The sequence below is a fragment of the Takifugu rubripes genome, chromosome 16, assembly GCF_901000725.2.
Source record: "Takifugu rubripes chromosome 16, fTakRub1.2, whole genome shotgun sequence".
Lineage (NCBI taxonomy): Eukaryota > Metazoa > Chordata > Actinopteri > Tetraodontiformes > Tetraodontidae > Takifugu > Takifugu rubripes.
The window spans coordinates 8,421,207-8,434,255 of NC_042300.1; the positions used below are offsets into that span (position 1 = coordinate 8,421,207).

At 41.6% G+C, this 13,049-nt stretch overlaps 3 protein-coding genes across 4 annotated transcripts; all 3 read left to right on the top strand.

Annotated features, from left to right (window-relative positions):
• The first annotated feature begins 236 nt into the window (after nt 1-236).
• Nucleotides 237-3,109, top strand: fosab (v-fos FBJ murine osteosarcoma viral oncogene homolog Ab). 2 transcript variants are annotated; one of them, XM_029849358.1, is made up of 5 exons: nt 237-468; nt 896-999; nt 1,397-1,612; nt 1,716-1,823; nt 1,927-3,104. In XM_029849358.1, the coding sequence occupies exons 1-5, from the start codon at nt 405-407 to the stop codon at nt 2,602-2,604; spliced, it is 1,170 nt and encodes a 389-aa protein (XP_029705218.1). In that variant the 5' UTR covers nt 237-404; the 3' UTR covers nt 2,605-3,104. The 2 variants fall into 2 exon arrangements, with proteins under 2 accessions (XP_029705218.1, XP_011610371.1); XM_011612069.2 differs by lacking the exon at nt 237-468 and adding an exon at nt 669-793 and having other exon boundaries at nt 1,927-3,109.
• A 2,903-nt stretch (nt 3,110-6,012) lies between these two features.
• tmed10 (transmembrane p24 trafficking protein 10) lies at nt 6,013-9,816 on the top strand. The gene is made up of 5 exons (XM_003971668.3): nt 6,013-6,248; nt 6,913-7,033; nt 7,273-7,346; nt 8,267-8,393; nt 8,636-9,816. Exons 1-5 carry the CDS (start codon nt 6,072-6,074, stop codon nt 8,755-8,757), a joined length of 621 nt encoding a protein of 206 aa, XP_003971717.1. The 5' UTR covers nt 6,013-6,071; the 3' UTR covers nt 8,758-9,816.
• A 640-nt stretch (nt 9,817-10,456) lies between these two features.
• eif2b2 (eukaryotic translation initiation factor 2B, subunit 2 beta) lies at nt 10,457-12,917 on the top strand. Its single transcript, XM_003971669.3, has 8 exons — nt 10,457-10,737; nt 11,007-11,127; nt 11,679-11,830; nt 11,986-12,149; nt 12,216-12,311; nt 12,385-12,522; nt 12,599-12,665; nt 12,734-12,917. The coding sequence occupies exons 1-8, from the start codon at nt 10,566-10,568 to the stop codon at nt 12,889-12,891; spliced, it is 1,068 nt and encodes a 355-aa protein (XP_003971718.1). The 5' UTR covers nt 10,457-10,565; the 3' UTR covers nt 12,892-12,917.
• The last annotated feature ends 132 nt before the right edge of the window (nt 12,918-13,049 follow it).

Here is a 13,049-nt window from a genome sequence, read left to right on the forward strand (position 1 = left end):
AAAGTGCAACGAAAGAAATTCATCTGGTCTCCGGTCCATAACCGGTGGTGCCACAGCGAGTGTCTAATTATTATTTTTTATTATTATATATTATCATTATTTTTACAATGCTCGGTTCTGTTTAACACGAAAAATATTTGATAATATAATTTCTTCAAAAAATTTAAAGGTATGATAAGTATTAAAAGAACGATCCCTGTGTGTTTTAATGCAACTGTATACACAGAAAACAATACTTGGTGTTCGAGTTTATTTTTCATGTACTTTGGCAGAATTGTATGTACCTTTGCTGACCATTAACCCAGTTCTTTAGTTTTCACAACAGCCACTGTGTTTGTTGTCTTACGTAACGTCGTGCAGATGTCGCTGGTGTGTTTCCCAGCAGGCCCCGCCCCGTTTACAGGATGCACCATATTTGGAAAATGACGTCCTGGGGATCCCGTTTCTGGAATATTCCATTTCTTGAGGGTACGTTTAAGCGATTTATTTACGTTGAAGTTTCTGCCATAAGCGGCACAAATTCTCAAAAAGGTTCATTTTTTGGGACAGTACAACGCACAGGCGACAGATCGTGTCAGCAGCGCGTTGTTAAATCGGTGTTTTGGTGTTTTTCGGTTCGCTGTATTTGAAAGGGAACGCGCCCCCTTTATCTACGTCATCATCTGGAGCTATATAAGCGCGCGGCGCTGCCGAGTCTGGGTTGAAATTTTCAGAACAGACAGGAACGAGAGAAGCTAGAGCGACGCTACAGGGTTGCACACGGACCCAACTAAAGGATTTCCTTCTCTTCGAGGTTGAATTCCTTGGCTGCTACATTTGTTTGGATTTTCCAACTTGCTTTTTTTAATAAATAAAAAAATCCGGACAACGATGATGTTTACCTCTTTTAACGCAGAGTGCGACTCTTCTTCCCGTTGCTCTGCCTCCCCCGTCGGGGACAATCTCTACTATCCCTCACCGGCGGGGTCTTACTCCAGCATGGGTTCGCCTCAGTCTCAGGTATGTCTGGATAAATATTGCTTATGTGATGTTATACTGCACGTTTGTCTTGACTGTGCATTTTATGTCCCGTTTGGAAAATCAACACTTTGTGATAAAGCTAATCCAGGGTTTCGTTAAATGGTTTCTAGCTTCAAAATACGGTTTCCAGATTTAATTTGATCTGATTTATTTATTTTTTTAGCACATTACACTGACCTCCCCTTGCAATAAATCCATTCATCTGGAAACTCCTCAGAGATAGTATAACGTCATAGCTGACATCACAGGGATATTTTTAAATTCTCTAGCTTTTTATAGACGCTCTCCTGTCTTCATTCACAACCACCCTTGCAAAGCTGCAACAGCTCCTCCTGAAAGTGCACCGCTGAGCTTCTGTTTCCTTAATTGCCCACAGGATTTCACCGACCTGACAGCATCAAGTGCCTCTTTCATCCCCACCGTCACGGCCATCTCCACCAGCCCAGATCTGCAGTGGATGGTCCAGCCTTTGATCTCTTCGGTGGCTCCTTCTCACAGAGCTCACCCCTACAGTCCCAGTCCCTCCTACAAGAGGACCGTCATGAGGTCTGCAGCTTCCAAGGCACATGGCAAGAGGAGCAGAGTGGAACAGGTAATTGGAACCCAGCCTTATTTTCCAGGTGTTTCATATCAGGCAGCGACCTACATGGCATGTTAATTATCATGTAGCCTAAACTTTTTTGTTTTTCCTCCAGACTACACCCGAGGAGGAGGAGAAGAAAAGAATCCGCAGAGAGAGAAATAAACAGGCAGCAGCAAAGTGTCGCAACAGGAGGCGAGAACTGACAGATACTTTGCAAGCTGTAAGCATGGCTCTGAATTGCTCTTTCATTTTACTGTATCCTCAAATTTAATAGCGGTCTTATGCAACAGTGGAATTAATGAACGTTTCTCCCTGCTGTGCAGGAAACCGATCAGTTGGAGGATGAGAAATCCAGCCTGCAGAATGATATTGCTAATCTTCTGAAGGAGAAGGAACGGCTGGAGTTCATTCTGGCTGCCCACCAGCCCATCTGCAAAATCCCCTCACAGATGGATACAGACTTTTCTGTGGTCTCCATGTCTCCGGTGCATGCCTGCCTCTCCACCACTGTCTCCACGCAGCTACAGACCTCCATCCCAGAGGCAACCACTGTCACTTCAAGCCATTCAACATTCACCTCAACCTCTAACTCCATCTTCAGCGGCAGCAGCGACTCCCTCCTGTCAACAGCCACCGTCTCCAACAGCGTGGTGAAAATGACCGACCTGGATTCGTCCGTTCTGGAGGAGTCGCTGGACCTGCTGGCAAAGACGGAGGCAGAGACGGCGAGGTCTGTCCCGGATGTCAACTTGTCCAACTCCCTCTTCGCTGCTCAGGACTGGGAGCCTCTTCACGCCACAATCAGCAGCAGTGACTTCGAGCCCTTGTGCACGCCTGTGGTGACCTGCACGCCGGCCTGCACCACCTTGACATCATCGTTCGTGTTTACCTTTCCAGAGGCGGAAACCTTCCCCACCTGCGGCGTTGCCCACAGGAGACGAAGCAACAGCAATGACCAGTCTTCTGATTCACTCAGCTCCCCTACCCTGCTAGCCCTCTAGAAACTCTTCCAAAAACATATTTCCTCTCAAAATGCACATTTTCATCATCTATGAGATGTGTGCAGATCACAGGGCTATGGAAGGGACTTGTACCAGGAAGCAGAGTGTTTATCATTTTATTTGCCTTTATCTACTTGCTTATAACACCAATGTAGCAAGTTAAAAAGCATGTTTTAACTAATACCACCTAGATGTTTAATGAGTTCATGTATCATTTAATGGTGCTATAGAGACAACAGAATCTGTATTAGTGCTGATATGTCCAGAGCAATAGTTCTATTTATCTTCTATGTTTTCTGGTTGATGGACGTGCGGGTGTTTGTGTTCGTGAACCTTAAAAACTGACGTGCATTGTCCTAACCATGGTCTGAGTGGTCTATCTTTGTATGACGTTTTCTGTGAAAACATACGTGGTTCTAATTTAAGAAACTTAAAGTTATTTTTTTACGGAGTAAATATGAATGTTATGTAAACAATAAAAAAGAATATTTAAATTTAAAGAAAAATCCCTTGTTTTGACTTAATCTTTCTGTCTTACATAAGCATTTTCCACGCAACAAGCAGCTCCTCCGCCATTTGACGATCAATTAACGTTTAAAATTAGCCTCCATAAGGGCTCGCTGTTATTTCCTTCCAGCTCCACTGGCTCTATTTATTGATTCGTCTGTTGCTAAGGTTAACTATACGTCAGGGCGTTTTACGTCAATGCGTTCTTTCCTTTTCCATTTTTTAATGTGTATGCACAGCGCGCTGACGTCACACTTCCGGGCCCAACGCTGCTGCGTCGGCTCGTTGCTGTCAGAAGAAACCAAACAGGCTCGTTTTCCCCTATTTAGCTGCTCGACCGGATCCAAGTTTGTCTTTCTGCTTTATCAATCCGTCGCCAGTAACGTCATGCTTACAGCTCTGGATCAAGCAGGCGTGTTGACTGTGTTTGCTCGTTGCAACACGACGGCTGCACACGTATGCGGTTATGCAAGAGAAATTGCCAACAGGATCCGAAAGCAGTATTTCAACCGCTGACTGCGTTCTTTTCGTGCTTTTAAGACGTTAATGCCCGGTTGATCGCGACCGGAAGTCTAACGATGCCTCAAGTTATTGCGTAGTAAGAAAATAGCTATCGAAAATAATTCATGAGAAACATTCAGATAAATGCACACAAAAGTCTAGAAAGGTTTTCTCTTTTTCAGTCTCCGTGCAGCTCTCTTTTCTCTCACATCGAAGCAACATTTACAGATGCAGCTTAAGGCAGATCAGGAGTACTGTAATTACCAGTATTCTGTTCCAGTATTGTTCATAAATGCATTAGATTTTGTAATGAGCTGCAGCGATCCTTTCACTTCCACACCTCAGCACCATAAACCACACGTTTTATGACGTATTTGCTTATTTCTGGTTTTTGTCTGGTCTCTTCTATCTTTTAAATGAGTATGACGACTGAACTGGAACAGGAAGATGTAACTTCACCATTACTTAATTGATGTAAATTCCATATGTAGCTGACAGTGCTGTTTCTCCCACACTTTTTGAAATCTGTACTATTTTTCCTTCCCCTCATTCTTTCTGTAAACATGCAGTAAGGTTTCTCCCTGATTGTATTATCACATTGAGAATCATTGGAAGAACCATTGCTTCACGGTTCTAAGCAGGAAACGGGCTGAGTGATCACGTACAAAGCGTACGCACTGGAAGGCTACTTGGCACAATCACTAATTTACTGTGATACTGGAGCATTTCCAGTGTATCCACACCCTTTTTTGTGCAACATGGCCTAGATACCACATCTTAAACCTGTTCTCAAGGTGCAACCTGAGGTAAAGAATGGGATGTTCTTTAATACAGACATGTTATAGGTGTTTCTCTTGTAACTCCCATCTTACATAGCCTCTTGTTTTTTACCCTTTTCGCCTGTTCTTAAGTTTCATATAGCCCTCTGCAGTTGCGTAACAGCTTATTTCCAATTGTCTGTTTTTCTCTCCATTCTTCTTTCAATAACACCCCGTGTGCCATCATCCAGTGTCTAATAAGTCTACCTATTAATACCTCTTTGTTGGCCCCCGGGAGCTGGGGGTAAAAGCAGAAATAGCAGGTGCCTATTGCTTCTTTTAACATCAGCATCAACAGCAGTAAATTTAGACCACTGTGACGCGAACCTGCGTCGGTGCAGCCACCCAGGGGAGGAAGCAGGCAGCGTATGCCTGATAGAAGGGGAGGGTGGGTGTCTGGGAGAGTGAAGCCGAGAACGATGAGGGTGTGAAGAAAGCAGAGCCAGAACGAGATCCTTGCTTGTCTCTGTAACTGTGTGCGGGGTGGTGATGAAACTGGGATTGCCTCTGTGCGACAAGAATTAACAAATCCAACCCTCACATGTCCAGAATTGGAAAACCTTTAGATAATGTGCACGGCTGCGTGTTTTTACTGAGGCCGTTGACCTTAACTTGATAATAATCTCCCTGACATTTAAAGCAATTGTCTGATGGATCAGTTTATGGAGGTAATAACAAGCCAGTGAATGACGGAGTTAAGTGGATGGGTGTGTAGACACTTGCGTCAGCATGAGTTCTCATTTAACAAACACGCTACCCTGTAATGTGAAACATTCATGACGATGTTCTGCCAATTGGTCCTTGGAGGTGGTTAAAAGGGATTGGTCAGTCAATAGTAAGACTGATTAAACAGGCGCGTAAATATTATTCAAACTGTAGTCACTCCTAATACCTGTGGAAATATACTGAGTGTTGTGAGCAACTCGAAATCTGCACGTACTTAAATTTTCCTTCGCAGTAAAGACTACGTGGCATGAGATTGTATAACACACAACAGACCAATGCCAGAGGGATTTCTCTGTTCAGACCCCCCACATAGCAGAGTGTTCCTGTCTTATCTTGCATGATCAGTATCAAGAATGTTTCCCTGGAAACCAAAGTACTCGGTTATGTTACTCTAAACCCTGACAGAAAAATAATAATGTATGGAATTTTCTGAATATACCTACCAACATTCTCATATGTTTCATAACCTAGGGTATAAATTACTTTAGTAATATCTGATTATCAATCATGACTGAATCTCACATTAAGATACAACTGTACGTCAGTACATAGACTTTAATCTGCCTCACATGTCCAGACAAGATGTAGCCATAAAAGCAGCTTTCACTCTATCTTTGGTTTATATCCATAATTGCGCTAATCATTTTTTTCCCGCGTTGCAGCTGCAAACATGATGATGCTATAATAGTTTAATTATTCACATCACACGTGACTGATTTGCGACAAGAGTTGAATAGTGTAATTCGAATAAGGAATTTCAAAGCAGTCAATTCAGAATGAAGTAACCCAAGCTGATTCGGTAAGTGTGGTGCAGTTCCCCTCCAGAACGAGGGTGGCGCTGGCGAGCTGCGTGTCCCGTTCGGTAGAAACTCGACGTTTAGCTGGCTGGCTAGGGTTAGCTAGTTGCAAGCAGCCATGGCTCGACTCACTGCGCTGCTGTTTTTACCGGTTCTTATTGAATCTGCCTTTTCCATCTCTTTCTTTTTACCGGTAAACACAAGAAAGTGCTTACGAGAAGAGATCCACAAAGATGTCCTTGTCACTGGGGAATATGAAATAAGCGAACAGGCGAACACCAAAACTAATCTGAAGGTGAGCGCCGAGATGCGCGTAGCGAATGTTAACGCCACCAGTGTGTCGAGCTTAACTACTTAACTATGTTTTCTGCTTTTTCGCCTTAGTTGAATATCATCAGGGTCCTAAAATACTGTTTTTGTGCGGTGTTTAAGCCACTCCTAAGTGGACTGGTCTTAAAACCGGTGGCTTGTGATATTCAATGGTTTAGGCCCGAACCATCCTGCCTGATTTTCGTTTTTTGTGTAAATCATCCATCTTCGGGAACATTTTCAGGATTCAGATTGAACGTACTCGTAGTCTAGACGTAACAGTTCATACTTCGTCCACTGTTGTTGGCGATGGATCTATTTTTAAAAAGTAATATGTGTCATCGGTTCGGACGCTGCTGTTACACGTCAGTGTTAATCGCCCATTCAACTAGCTACCATAGCATGTTAGCATTAAGGTTTTCAGCTCAAAACAGTGTATGTGTATTGTTTAGTTGATAAATGCGGCTATAATGGTTGCTATCTTACTTTTAGGTAATCTCTTGTACCACATGTATTGACTACGTCAATGGGTTTTAACATAAGGAAATCAATCAGTACGATTGATTTATAATCAGCCTTTCCGGCTTAAACTGAAACTGATCGATTCTTGTTTTATAACTGATTTTTTTTTTTAAATTCTTTATTTATAGATCACAGATTCCTCAAGCCACACTCTGTACTCAAAGGAAGATGCAACAAAAGGAAAATTTGCGTTCACCACAGAAGACTACGATATGTTTGAAGTATGCTTTGAGAGTAAATCACCCATGGGTATGTATGGGAGTCCTCTCCACCAGTGTTGCCATTATTTTATGTTGTCTATACAGATGCACAAAAGCTGATTCGTCTTGTCCGTGCAGGAGCAAAGTGAAGGAATGTTTTACAAATGAATAGGCATTGTTATGTTGAAAGTGATGCAGAAAGTATTTTAATGCTATATGCTTCTGAATGCTACTTTCTGCTTGTTTTGATTGGATGTGATCTTAATATTGTGACTCTTTTTGAATCAGGTACAGGAAGAGTTCCAGATCAACTGGTCAATCTTGACATGAAGCATGGCGTGGAGGCCAAAAATTATGAGGAGGTAAATTAATAAGCCCAGGAGTTTGTGACAGATAGATTGGCTCTTTCTTTTCTCACATTTTATTCTATGTCAAGTTCACATTGTGGCAATAAAAATGGAAGCCACCCCAGAATTCGAGTTGAGAAGCCAGAATGAAGATTTTTTTCAGGTATTCGTCATTGTTCACCAACACGATAATCTGTTTGTCTAGTTTTGTAAATGAACAGCAGGTGGTATTGTGGTAGTACATAAAAAAGTATGCGCTGAAGTTATAAACCACTGGGAGCTGAGAATCACCCCTCTTCCCACACATGCAGCACGGACACGACATTGTGTTCTGATGAGGAAGTGTGTAGGTGGATGTTCATGGAGAATTCAAGTTGGCAAGCACTGTCTGTGCATGTGGCAGGAGTAGAATTCACACATGCTTTTTTTTTTTTTTAGTTCCACTGCATTTTGATGTAGCTAAAAAAATGTATTCCGTTAGATGCTTGATAATTCTCGTTTTGACTGCAGACTGCTTAATACATCAGTCATTATTCAAGCTACACCCCGGATGTTTGCACAGAGCTGGACTGGAAGCTTACAGGTTGAACGGTTCAAATTTGGGTAGGGGCCCAATGCAAACATTCTTTATGGAGCCTTTCTCCTAAAATGTAACGGCAAGTCTCATTTAAATGGACTAAAACTGTTGCAATAATTAAACCACGTCTTCTATGCATGATGCACAATCATGTGTTTAACTCAACAACAACCACATTTCTGGATGACAATAGTTTATTGGTGTCTTTTATGGCCAGTTCAGTTTCCTACAAGGCCTATGCAGTCTCAGAGTGCCACCAACTGGTCAATGTTTGCATTGACATTTCTTCAGGTTTTTCTTTCCCAACCGTTCAGTTGGTCACGGTAGATTGTTTTTAAGCATTTATTTTGTCCCTCAGATTGCCAAGGTGGAGAAACTGAAGCCCCTGGAAGTTGAGCTGAGGCGACTGGAGGACCTGTCCGAGTCTATTGTCAATGATTTTGCTTATATGAAGAAGAGGGAGGAAGAAATGAGAGACACCAATGGTGAGACAAATGCACAATTACTGAAATGAACTGTTTTTCACAAGTTGAAATTGTCATGGGAAATTAGACTTTGCAGCATGGAACATAAAATTTAAAAGGCTCTGCTCAGAGATAATGTATTTGATGTTAGGAATTGCAGCAAGTGACCAATTTAATCAAATGGAGTTTCTTTAATTTATTGCTTAAATAAGTAAAATGTGATTTATTTATTTAACATCTGATATCTTCTCCCCCCACTTTAGAGTCAACCAACACACGGGTGCTGTACTTTAGCATCTTCTCCATGTTCTGCCTCATCGGCCTGGCAACATGGCAGGTGTTCTATTTGAGGCGTTTCTTCAAGGCAAAGAAGCTGATCGAGTAGAAAGGTCCTCGCTCTTTTCCTGGAAACCTCCTGACAGTCAACAAACACATCCCAACATCTCTGGACTAGCTTTAGTAAATGACAGCACGAGTGGTGATGCTGCAAATGATAATTTAATGGAATAATTAAATTAAAGTGCGAGAAATGCATTGTGGGACATGGAGGCTTTGTGTTTCGCCAGGTCTCATAGGTGGTTTAGGTCCATTTCTCCGCACTGCCTCTTCCCGGAAAAAGTACCCCCCCAGTTTAATTTTTGCTTTGAATGGATGTGCCATCAGCAAATGTTAGTTTGTTATATTCCCATGGCAACTGAATTACAATCCTTACTGCCCATTTAGCAATTTTAGGTGGTTTCAAAAGTGGGTTGTTAAACCTTGCAACCACTCCTTTGTCACATAATTTGCTCATATTTGGTAACTAAAGTTAGCCGTGTCCTGTTTTTTCCCCCATTGTGTTCTCAATGCCACTTAGTTGCTTCTGCAGGTATATACTGTATATCTCTGGGAGGTATTGTTTTGTTCAGTTATATTCTGTTATTAGTTAGGTCACATTTGGTAGCTGTGGCTCATCCTAATTTTATTTTGGATCGCTTGAATATTGGATTGTTACAAGCCAAAAAGTAGCCAGATACTGAAAATGTTGTACTCTGCATGTTGATGGCTATGGTTAACTTCACCCACCCACTCCAATGAGAGTTATGTTAAGGTGTCTTCTGTGGGATTTCACAGGACGGAGGTCTTTAACAGAAGTGGTTGTCTGCCCTGTCGAAGCATTTTCCACACATACATTTTTCTTCAGACTGGCAAATAACCCTCCTGTAATTTTGAAAGTGTCACTTCCCAATTACAGTACTGCTGATCTATCCATCGTGCTTCTATTCTTTAATCCTATCTGTGCGACTGGGGGTTGTGAATGTGGGGTGTTTTTGACAGTCAATAAGGGCATCTTTCATGGAAACATTTTAACACCAGTGATTTTTTTTATTTTTATGTTAACTGATACATTTTGTAATTTTGTGTGGGGCTCTTATTCAATAAAATATTCGATGGATTTACATTAGTTATGCAGTTTAATGTGTATTTCCCAGGGCACACTTATGAGTTTAAAGATGGCAAGTAAGGCAAGTTTAAGAAGTTACAAGTTAAGTAATGAATTTATATTTTGGGCATTCATGGAATAGTTTGGACCTTCAATACCACCATATGTGAATTTCTCATGAGAGATGAATAAAGTTTCTATTTCCTCTCTTTTAATCTGACATACCGTAATCAGAAGAGAGTATGAACGCAAAACGGTAGGAGGAAGAGAGCGTAATATTAACATGAGTTCCTAATATAAAAAAACTTCCCATAAATTTTCATAACCTGTAGACTGCATAATGTTTAAATTAGTTATGTCGAAATACTTATAGATACATATTTTCCTATACTAATAGTGTCTCTCTGTGTGTGTTTATAAAGTTTAGGTTTTTATAAACACGACTTCTTTTTACGGAGGACAAATGACAAAACTATTTCCGGTTCCGGCCACCATAGTCGGAAATAGGGTCAGAAGATGAGATACATATTTTTTCATACCCCACTGATTCTGTTTGAGTATCGAGTGTGAATTACGTGTATAATAATTATATTTTAATATACTTTAAAAACGACGTTACAAGCGTGATGCAATAGCTGGTGAACCAATCACGTGAGAGCTTAGTCGCCTTCACCCGGAAATACTTCTGAAGACTTCCTTGTCAACGTCCTGACGGTGGAAATTTCGTAAATACTATCTCAGTCCCACAACAGATTATTTAAATAAAAGCCATGCCGGGCGCAGACAAAGAAGTAGACCTGACCGAACGAATTGAGGCGTTTCTGTCTGACTTGAAGCGCGGAGGAAGCGGGACTGGACCACTGCGGGGCTCCTCGGAAACAGCCCGAGAAACGACAGCCCTGCTCCGCAGAATAACAGCGCAGGCACGGTGGAGCAGCGCAGGTGACGCATGTTACAGTTTCCTTCCAAAGTCACCCGTTTAATAACAAATAACAGGGCTAAAGTTAATAACTGTGGCAAAATATTTGATCCGCATTTCGCGGGCTCATTTGTCTGGTGTTTTAGCAGCTGTCAGATGTGTTCAAATCTATGTTCTTTGAGAAATTAAGTGACTCAAACAGACAAGGTACATTTAAATGAGAAGTAGATTTACAATCACAGGGCTGTAGTATTACAACTGAAATATTTATGGTTTTATTCTTTTGTTTCAGGGGATCTGATGGAAATAATTAGAAAAGAAGGGAGGAGGCTAATTGCTGCTCAACCATCCGAGACCACTGTTGGCAACATGATCAGGAGGGTGTTGAAGATAATCAGAGAGGAATATGCCAGGTAAGGTGGTCTTGGGGACCAGACTGATTACAGAAACCCTGGAAAGATCAGAGGAAGTGTGCAACACTATACAAGCACTCATAGGTCCAGAAACACTCAAACTCATTGTGTTTAAATTAGTAACACTGTTGGATATTTTCACAGCGTACAATGGAATGGACAATACAAAGCAGAAATAAGGGGACAACTAAATACAGGAAAGGGATAATATACACAAGATGCAAAAAATACTGTATAAGATTGAGACTAAAACAGTTAACTACGAGTTATTAAACTGTGAATGGAATAAATAAAATAGAAGAATTGCATATAAAATTAAGAGGTGTATGCAAACCTAAACAGGTTAGAATTTAGTCTGGATTTGTCTGGAACAGAAGGAGCAGGACAGTTTTGTTTTTTTAATTTTTAGATCAGGTTGGTTAGATGCAGAGCTGGGGTGAAGAGCTGGTAAATTATATGCTGCTTGTAGAGGATGTTAACTTAAATATACAGACTCATGGCTATCAAAATGCAAAAAAAGGAGTGCTTGAGTGCTTTTCTGTTTTCTGCAGGTCTCGCGGTAGCAGCGAGGAGGCAGACCAGCAGGAATCACTGCACAAGCTGCTGACCTCTGGAGGACTTAGTGAGGAAAACTTCAGGCAGCATTTTGCTGCGCTGAGGGCAAACGTCATCGAGGCTATCAATGAGTTGCTAACAGAGCTGGGTATGATTCTGCACTGGCCATTTAGCACCCGTGACAGTAGTGCAATAAACAAAGCATCAATTTAAAGAACAAGTCTGTTCATGAATTAGACAATCCCTGAAATTTGTAAAGGCTTGTTGCATATAAATATCTGTCCTTGCCGTGTCCTTGAACAGAGGGGACTACTGACAACATTGCCATGCAGGCCTTGGAGCACATTCACTCCAATGAAGTCATCATGACTGTTGGACGTTCTCGTACCGTTGAGGCATTCCTCAAAGACGCTGCACGCAAACGCAAGTTTCATGTCATCGTGGCGGAATGTGCTCCCTTCTGCCAGGTAGGCAGGCATATTTAAGATAGCACGTTCCTGCTGGGAAATGACTAAACTTTTACTTTTTTACAGGGACATAAGATGGCAACAAGTCTCTCCACAGCCGGCATTGAAACAACAGTAATCGCAGATGCAGCCATATTTGCGGTCATGTCTCGTGTCAATAAAGTACGCAGTATCGTGACTGATGGGAAACAGTGCTATTGGTGCAGATGAGTTGAAAACAGTTTTCTGCTTTTAGGTCATTATTGGTACGCAGACGGTCCTGGCAAACGGAGGTCTGAGGGCAGTTAATGGAACGCACACGCTTGCCCTCGCAGCGAAACATCACTCCACACCTCTGATTGTTTGTGCTCCCATGTTTAAGCTCTCTCCTCAGGTAGGAATATCCTCAAATCATCCATATTTAGGATTTCTACAAAGTGAGTAATCATGGAAAAATTTGGTCTTTTTAGTTCCCAAATGAAGAAGACACCTTTCATAAGTTTGTCTCCCCTCACGAGGTCCTTCCTTTTACTGAAGGTAACTTCAACATTGCACACTTACACTTTTACATTGCAAGAGCGTAACGTTTATTTCCTGTGTTTTAGGTGAGATCCTCTCAAAGGTGAACGTTCACTGCCCAGTTTTTGATTATGTTCCGCCTGAGCTCATCACACTGTTCATCTCAAACATTGGAGGTCATGCGCCATCATACATCTACCGGCTGATGAGTGAACTTTACCACCCAGAAGATCATGAATTGTAATCTGTGCAATAAATAATTTTAGAGCATTTTTGTTTTCATTATTTATGCTTTTGTTTGTTTTAGTAGTTTATCTTTTGAAAACATAATAATCTATTACTTGTTTTTTTTCGTGGCTACTGTTGACGCAAACTCGCTCTCACGTCTGTGGTTTAAACCGT